Source organism: Papio anubis, chromosome 12 (assembly GCF_008728515.1).
Source record: "Papio anubis isolate 15944 chromosome 12, Panubis1.0, whole genome shotgun sequence".
NCBI classification, from domain to species: Eukaryota; Metazoa; Chordata; class Mammalia; order Primates; family Cercopithecidae; genus Papio; species Papio anubis.
The window spans coordinates 101,290,284-101,299,802 of NC_044987.1; the positions used below are offsets into that span (position 1 = coordinate 101,290,284).

General features: G+C 40.6%; 1 protein-coding gene across 1 annotated transcript; it reads right to left on the reverse strand.

Moving 5' to 3' along the window:
* Positions 1-2,986: 2,986 nt before the first annotated feature.
* LOC101015533 (olfactory receptor 4X2) lies at positions 2,987-5,950 on the reverse strand. The gene has a single exon (XM_003909907.5). It carries the CDS (start codon positions 5,384-5,386, stop codon positions 4,457-4,459), a length of 930 nt encoding a protein of 309 aa, XP_003909956.2. The 5' UTR covers positions 5,387-5,950; the 3' UTR covers positions 2,987-4,456.
* Positions 5,951-9,519: the final 3,569 nt, after the last annotated feature.

Sequence of the window (9,519 nt, forward strand, 5' to 3'; positions counted from 1 at the left end):
CTGTTGGGGGGTTGGGAGTCGAGGGGAGGGAACTTAGAGGGAAGGTCAATAGGTGCAATAAACCACCATGGCACACATATACCTATGTAACAAACCTGCACATTCTGCACATGTATCACTTTTTTTTAGAAGGAATAAATTTAAAAAAAGAAAATAATGGTATGTCCATTTTATGAATACCACAAAACTGTAAGAAAAGAATGAGGAATATTTCCTTGTACAAATATTTTAAAACTCCCAGATACACTGTTTATAAGTTTCAGATGCATTTATATAGTATGCTATAACTCACGTAAAAGGTAGAAATAAATGAGAACATACATATTATACTTGTATTTGCTTAAAGAAACTCTGAAAGAGGCTGAACACAGTGGCTCAGGCCTGTAATCCCAGCACTTTGGGAGACCTGGATTGGGCGAATCACATGAGGCCAGGAGTTCAAGATGAGCCTGGCCAACATGGTGAAACCACATCTCTACTAAAAATACAAATAGTAGCTGGGCATGGTGGCTCGTGCATGTAGTCTCAACCACTAAGATGCTGAGGCAGGAGAATCACCTGAACCTGGGAGGCAGAGAGTGCAGTGAGCTGTGATCATGCCACTGCACTCCAGCCTGGACAACAGAGCAAGACTCTGTCTCAAAAAAAAAAAAAAAAAACTCCGAAAAAAATACAGGAAACTAAGAAAACCAAAAGAGAAAGGGGGAAAGTAGAAATAGAGGAAGGAATGAAATGAAACTTTTCACTTGTGTACCTTTTTATCTTCTTTTTCAAACTTGATGAAGACTCCCTTTGCACAAAAGTAAATTAAAAATTTAAGTAATTTTTCAAAGAAAATATATCTCTAATTAATGGTGTAGGAAGAATCAATATCGTGAAAATGGCCATACTGCCCACGGTAATTTATAGATTCAATGCCATCCCCATCAAGCTACCAATGACTTTCTTCACAGAATTGGGAAAAATTACTTTAAAATTCATATGGAACCAAAAAAGAGCCCACATTGCCAAGACAATCCTAAGCCAAAAGAACATAGCTGGAGGCATCATGCTACCTGACTTCAAACTATACTACAAAGCTATAGTAATCAAAACAGCATGGTACTGGTACCAAAACAGAGATACAGACCAATGAAACAGAACAGAGCCCTCAGAAATAATACCACACATCTACAACCATCTGATCTTTGACAAACCTGACAAAAACAAGAAATAGGGAAAGGATTCCCTATTTAATAAATGGTGCTGGGATAACTGGCTAGCCATATGTAGAAAGCTGAAACTGGATCCCTTCCTTACACCTTATACAAAAATTAATTCAAGATGGATTAAAGACTTAAATCTTAGACCTAAAACCATAAAATCCCTAGAAGAAAACCTAGGCAATACCATTCAGGACATAGGCATGGGCAAGGACTTCATGTCTAAAACACCAAAAGCAATGGCAACAAAAGCCAAAATAGACAAATAGGATCTAATTAAACTAAAGAGCTTCTGCACAGCAAAGGAAACTACCATCAGAGTGAACAGGCAACCTACAGAATGGGAGAAAATTTTTGCAATGTACTCGTCTGACAAAGGGCTAATATCCAGAATCTACAAAGAACTCAAACAAATTTACAAGAAAAAAACAAACAACCCCATCAAAAAGTGGGCAAAGGATATGAACAGACACTTCTCAAAAGAAGATATTTATGCAGCCAACAGACACATGAAAAATGCTCATCATCACTGGCCATCAGAGAAATGCAAATCAAAACCACATTGAGATACCATCTCACACCAGTTAGAATGGCGATCATTAAAAAGTCAGGAAACAACAGGTGCTAGAGAGGATGTGGGTAAATAGGAACACTTGTACACTGTTGGTGGGAGTGTAAACTAGTTCAACCATTGTGGAAGACAGTGTGGCGATTCCTCAAGGATCTAGAACTAGAAATATCATTTGACCCAGCCAACCCATTACTGGGTATATATACCCAAATGATTATAAATCATGTTGCTATAAAGACACATGCACACGTACGTTTATTGCAGCACTATTCACAATAACAAAGACTTGGAACCAACCCAAATGCCCATCAATGATAGATTGGATAAAGAAAATGTGGCACATATACACCATGGAATACTATGCAGCCATAAAAAAGGATGAGTTCATGTCCTTTGCAGAGACATGGATGAAGCTGGAAACCATCATTCTCAGCAAACTATCACAAGGACAAAAAACCAAACACAGTATGTTCTCACTCATAGGTGGAAACTGAACAATGAGAACACTTGGACACAGGAAGGGGAACATCACACACTGGGGCCTGTCGTGGGGTGAAGGACAGGAGGGAGGGATAGCATTAGGAGATATCCCTAATGTAAATGACGAGTTCATGGGTGCAGCATACCAACATGGCACATGTATACATATGTAACAAACCTGCACATTGTGCGCATGTACCCTAGAACTTAAAGTACAATTAATAAATAAATAAATTTAAGTAATTTTTCAAAGAAAATATGTCTCTAATCAATGGTGTAGGATAATCTAAACACACAAACAATGGAATAAATCATTTTAAAAACCAATTATCCTAGATCATTTTACATTGTGTGCATGTGTCAAAATATCACTCTGTACCCCATAAATATGTACAATTATTACATGTCAATTAAAAATAAAAGGGGGAAAATAAAATATAAAACTTAAAACTGATAGATTTTACTATAAAGAAATGTAAGCTTTTAAACATTGAAAACTTTATAAATAAGGCTCAAAACCAATTAAATATGAAAACGTTCACCATCACAAAAATTAAAAATGCAAATTAAACAACAGTAAGATGTCTTTCTAATTTACAAAACTTTATTTTTATTGTTATAGATTTAAATTGTACAAATGTTGTTTTGTTTCATAGATATATTGCATAGTGGTGAAGTCTGGGTTTTTAGTGTAGCCATCACCCAAATAGTGTACATGGTAACCATTAAATAATTTCTTATCCCTCACCCCTCCCCCATTATTAACTTTTTATTATAAAATGATTTGACTTACAAAAAAGTTCCAATAAAGAACAAAGAATTCCTGTTTTCCCTTAATCCAGATTTCCCAAATATTGGTATTTTGCCGTGTTTTCTTTATCCTTCATTCTCTCAATAAATAGATATGTAGACAAACAGATGGGTAGAATTTTTCTGATACAGTGGAAGTGTGGAGAAGTAGGTCAAAGGATGCAAACTTGTACTTATGTAGAATAAATAAGTCTAGAGATCTAATGTGCAACATAAGGACTTTAGTAAATAATATAGTATTGTGTGATGGAAATTTGTTGAGGTAGATTTTAGGTAATCTTACCGTAAAAGAAAAAGCAAACTCTGCAAAGTGATAGGTATGTTAATTTGCTTGACTAATAATTTCATTGTGTATCATGTAGGTATATCAAAACAGTATGTTGCTCACCTTAAAGATACACAATAAAAATGATAATTTTTCTGAAATGTTTGAAAGCTGCAAACATCATGTCCCTTTATCTCTAGATATCTCAATAAGCAATTCCCTAATCCAAGAACATTATTTGAGACAAACACAGTACAATGATCAAACTCAGGAAATTAACACTCATGTAATTTTATTATCTCATTTACAGAGTTTTGTCCCACAGATGTCCTTTATCTAATATCCAAGACCCAATCCAGGATCACATGTTGCCTTTACTTGTCACCTATTTTTTATTTTGAGTAATTCTTCCTTCTTTCTTTATCTTTACACATGTGAAGACTGAAGGACAGTAATTTTGCAGAATGTTCTTTGTTTGGGCTTTCCTTGTGTTTTTTTATGATTAGACTCAGGTTATATATTCTTGGTAAGAATAGCACAATAATGATATTGTGTGTCTCTCCCATGTACCATATCAAGAGGCACATGGCATCAATGGGTCTCATTTCTGGTGATATTAACTTTGGGCAATTGTTTAGAGGGGAGGGGCTATAAAGTTACATTTTTCTATTTGTAATTAACACCCCTAGGTATCCTGAGGAAAGATACTTTGAAACAATGTAAAATCATATTTCTTATCCAAAAAAAAAGTGTTTAATGACAGGATTCTATTCTGTCAAGAGCACTTTCACAAGATAGGTGACTCAGTGTAACACTGTGCACCAAAGGTCTTTACACTCTAACACTAAATTCACTCTAGGAAATAAGCCTAAAAGAAAGTCAGAAGTATGGTTGAAGATGTCTGTTCAAGAATATTTACTACAGTGTTGTTTATGGCGGTAAAAAAGTTAGTACTTCCACAAAAGGAAATGTTACTCAAATTATGAAAATGAACTTTTTAAAGAGAGAGGCCAGGTAGAATAATCTGGAACTAACAGGTCCTGTGAACTTTCCTTCAACCTATTCTGCTCCTTCGGTTTGGACTCAACAGTCATTCTAAACCCAAGTATCAATAACAAGACTCAGCCTCTATTTTTTATTTAGTCTCAGTGTCGTAATCCACAGCCTCTTCATGGCCTTCTTCATTTCAGCATTTCTCAGGGAGTAGATGACAGGGTTCAGGAAGGGGGTTATCACTGTGTAGAACACAGCCACCACCTTGTCTATAGGCAGAGTGGTAGAAGGCCTCAGGTAGATGAAGATGCAGGGTCCAAAGAACAAGATAACCACGGTGACATGGGACCCACAGGTGGAAAGGGCTTTGCGCCGCCCCTCAGAGCTCTGGGTTCTCAGATGGAGCAAGATGACCATATAGGATGCTAAGAGGACCCCAAAACTGACCACAGACAGGGTGCCTCCATTGGCAACAATCAGCAGACCAATGAGGAAGGTGTCAAAGCAGGCAAGTTTGAGAAGGGGAAGCAGGTCACAGAAATAGTGGTTGATCACATTGGGGCCACAGAAGGGCAAGTGGAAGACGAGAAGGATTTGGGCAAATGAATGCACAAAGCCTCCCACCCATGCTGTTCCTACAAGGACAGCACACACCTGCCGGTTCATGACGGTGGCGTAGCTGAGGGGCTTGCAGATGGCCACATAGCGGTCATAGGCCATCACAGTGAGCAGGAAAATCTCAGTGCCACCAAAGAAGTGCAAGAAGAAAAGCTGTGCCATGCAGCCCCACCAAGACATGGCTTTCCTTTCAGCCAGCAGATCCGAGATGAGCTTGGGGGCTGTAGTGGAAGAGTAGCAGATCTCCACGAAGGAGAGGCAGCTGAGGAAGAAGTACATGGGGGAACCAAGGCTTCTGCTGGTTGTGACAGTGAGCACAATGAGGAAATTCCCCAGCACAATTGCTGTGTACAAGAACAGAAATATCAAAAAGCAAACCCTCTGCACCTCCTGGTTGGGAGAAAGTCCCAGAAAAATGAATTCAGTCACATTGTGTATGTTAGTCATGAGGTTGTCACCAAGAGGCAGCAATTTGGGTGGTGTGATCTGAAATGATACAAAAGACTTCTTCACTGAGTGGGTGAATTACATGAAGGCCCTTGCATAGCTGAGATGCCTGTGAGCTGGAAATTGAAAGATGAGTAGGAGTTAGTTATGTGTAGAAGGGAAGAGCATTCCAAGAAGGCAATTACAAATGCCTTGTGTGTGGCTGGAATAAAGGAGAGAATAGCAAAAACTAAAGCTGTAGATAGACATTAGTACCAATTTGTGAAGGACTGTTAGGGCCTTTGGGGACCCTAACAGTCCCAAAGTGTTTTTCCTTTTAGTTGATGAACATACTTGATGATTCCCCATTGTCTGCAGGATCAGACAAAGTCTGTAGTATACAGAACAAAAGTATGGAAAGGGCTGTCCAGTGGAAATAGATTAGAGGAGGAGCTCTATTAGGAAGTTAGTAAGTCCTGTCATTGGACAATGTGGAACAGCCAGGATAGTGTTACTGTCTCCATGTTAGATGTCTTTCTATTGCCTTTGAGTGTTTCAAATTATCTTCTGGCTACGGCTTTCCTTCATGCCACTTCCTTCTTTTTTTTTTTTTTTTTTTTTGAGACAGGGACTCACTTTGTCACCCAGGCTGGAGTGCAGTGGTGTAATCTCGGCTCACTGCAGCCTTCCCCCAGCTCAAGCAATCCTCCCACCTCAGCCTCCTGAGTGATAGGACTACAGGCATGTGCCACCATGCTTTGCTAATTTTTATATTTTTTTTAGAGACAAGGTTTCACCATGTTGCCCAGGCTGGTCTCAAGCTCCTGAGCTGAAGCAGTCCACCCACTTCAGCCTCCCGAAGTGTGGGATTACAGGCATGAGCCACTGCTCCTGGCCTTCTTTTCTATCTTTGGTTTGCAGAACAGTGTCCTCAACCTCTCCACATACTATTCAGAGTCTTTAGAAGAGATCTCCCTGGTGGACCTCCTTTGACAATCAACACCTCTTATTTCTGCTTCTCCCTCTAATTCTCACATTCTACACTTGGTCACTTGGTGAGCTTGTCCCCTTCCAAGGGCCCAGCTCAACTCAATCCATGTACAGTTCTCCTCTTTACTGGCGCTTTCACTTTCTCCAATCACATCCTCCAGTAGCAACAAAGGTCCAATACCCCGCTACACACAAACACACACACACACACACACACACACACACACACACATCCCAGTGCCCCCTCATGCTCTGACACATCCTTCTCCATAGCCCAGGCTTTCAACACCTCAGGGCATCACTGAGACTGCTCACTGACTGATTGGCAGGCTGTCCCAGTCCATGCTGAACTCTGTCCAAGGTGGCTGAGGTTTTGTATATCCACATAGCCTCTCCTACAGTAACACTCCAGGCCACCTGAGCCTGGGAGCCAGATCATTTCCACTCACACCACAAAGCTTCCTTGCTTCCGTGATTGGGACAATCTCAGGTGATTAAAGACCACCATGAACCAGAAGGAAATCACTGATAGAACATATAGTTACAGAAACAAAGGAAGGACAGACGCCAGCCCCACACTCTCAGATCAGCTGGGCAACTTTACCAAGAAGCTGCTCACGGAAGAGAGGACTAACAGTCTGGACTCCTGGATTTACAGTCATATTTTTCAGGGAGTGTTTGTATAAGATCTAGAAAGTTCTTTAACCTCTCAGAGACTCAAGGTCCAAACTGTAACATGCAGATAATGCCTGCATCACAGATAGGTGCCATAAATCCCACTCCCAGTTCCATCCCAGGATAAGTTAAGGGCCAGTCCTATGTCCTGCCCTGGATTCCTCTCCAAGCCATCTCCCCAGTTTGCAGGCCGCCTCTGCCATCGACCCCTCTTCTCTTAGGACATTTTGGGATCCCAGCACTTACCACACTGAATTATCATTGTTTTTGTGTGGCCATCTGCCCACTGGAGTATGGGTTTCCTTAGGGCAGAGATGATCATTGCCCACCACCCCACCTCTGACGCTTACTGCAGTGCCAGCCATGCAATAGCATTCAATGAATGTAGATAGGATGAATAATACTGGCTATGTATCTTCCCAGCCTTCTCAGCACAGTGTTTGGTAAGTTGGTGTTCAGTAAATATTGAGGAAGAAAGTTCCCCAGAGACTAACACCACACCTTCTCCATCTCTGAATCCCAGAGCCTAGCACTTGTGTTTGCCTCAAAGACCAGACAGACGTGAAAGCCCTTTGTCATGTGCTGTACACTTCCTGGAACCATTCTCTTTACTTTCAAGGCGGAATCAATCATTTCTACAAAAGAAGCCCATGGTCACAAAGCAAAACTCACCCCAGTGTTTCTGTGGCTTCGCCGTTCTCACCAGTTGCCTGTTCTGTTCTAACCACGGAGAGGTAAATAACACCCTGAGAACAGCCCTAGGCTCACACAGGTTTCCCCATTAGCCAATCAAGAAGCATTACAAATGGTCACACTACCAGCCAGAGCTCCTGCCTCACCAAACAGAGAGGATCTGCTCCCCTGCACCCTCAGGCTTGGAAATGTTGAGAAATGCTATGCCACCGGGGTTTCAATTACACCTAATTTACAAGAAGAGCAAAGTAGACTTGCCCCCCAAGATGTTCCACAGAGAACTTAGAGCCTGGCAGCTCAGCCCTGAGTTCACACTGCTTAAAAGACACCAGGGGGAGGAGGCGTGTGATCAGGTGAGAGAAGTTCGGTCCACAGAGAGCCGCACCCTTTCCCTTTCCTAATCAGGCCAACCACCTCATGGGAAGCAGGACCTGAAATTCCTTGTAGGAAACAACTTGCAGAAAACAACTCACACTTGTAGGAAAATCTCAAACTTCCTTGTAGGAAACAAGTGCAGAAACCAGTAGGAATTGTGAACAAATTCAATTCAGCCAATGTTTGCACTTACTCTGCATGGGGCTGTTCAGAAGTCCACGAACGACCGCCCCTGCTTATCAAGAACTTGGTCATGTGGCCTTACATAAAGTGGCACTATTCAGAATAGTGGCCCACGGAATAGAGACCACAAGTGTCAGGAAACTGAAATAGCACTTCTCTGTGTCTTTGGTGTGAATGAGTTATGGATCAGTGGTTCTCTACCGGGGGCAATTTTGCTCCCAGAGGATATTCGACAAGGTCTGGGAATATTTCCCATTGTCACACCCTGGCTGGGAAAGGAGTGCTACTTACATCTAAGTGGGTAGAAGCCACGGATGCTGTGAAACCCCCTACAATGCACAGGACAGTCCCCCCAAACAAAGAATTATCTCATTCAATGAGTCAATAGTGCTGCTGTTGATATACTCTTGTTTAGGTGAAACAAAAGTTGCCCTGAATTAATAATCATTGAAATTGGGTGTTGAGTACATGGGAGTTCATCACACTGCTTTGATCACACCTGTACATATTTTAAATTTTCTGTAATAAAAGGTTTAAAAATGGCATAAGAGCACTTCATAAAATGAAATGTGCCCTGTACTAATGCTACTCACAAATATCAGTAACTCAGCCTTGATTGAAAGAGTTGAAACAAGATTCCACAAGTTCCAACTAATGATTGATAAGAAAACTATAATGAGATATTTTCAGATTTAAGAAAATATTTGGCACATTGCTTTTGAGCATGCAAACACTGAATTCAGCATTATCCTTTATAAAGAAACACAAGGAAAATTAGCAAATAATTACATAAAAGCCCCAAGTACTTAAGTAGAACCTATATTTATTTTGTAACATGTCATCATGAAGTTGAGTTTCTGTGAAAGTCTGTCAGTCAAAATCTTTTCTACGTTGAAAAATTTGGTTTCATAAATCTAAGGAAAATCATTGTTAAGCATGAATCTATGAATGTTTGTTATAGGAAACTAAATTTGTTTAAACATTCTTGGTATGAAATGTATTTGTTCACCTAAGATTATAAATTTTGCCATAAAAGGTTGATTTTGTTTCCTAACCTAGCAAAGATTAACCCATTGACTATGCTCTCATTTCTCCAGTTATAATTAAATCACGTTATTAGAAAGAAAGGACAGATCTGGCCGGGCGCAGTAGCTCAACCCTGTAATCCCAGCACTTTGGGAGGCCAAAGGCGGGCAGATTACCTGAGGTCAAGAGTTCGAGACCAGCCTGGCCAACAT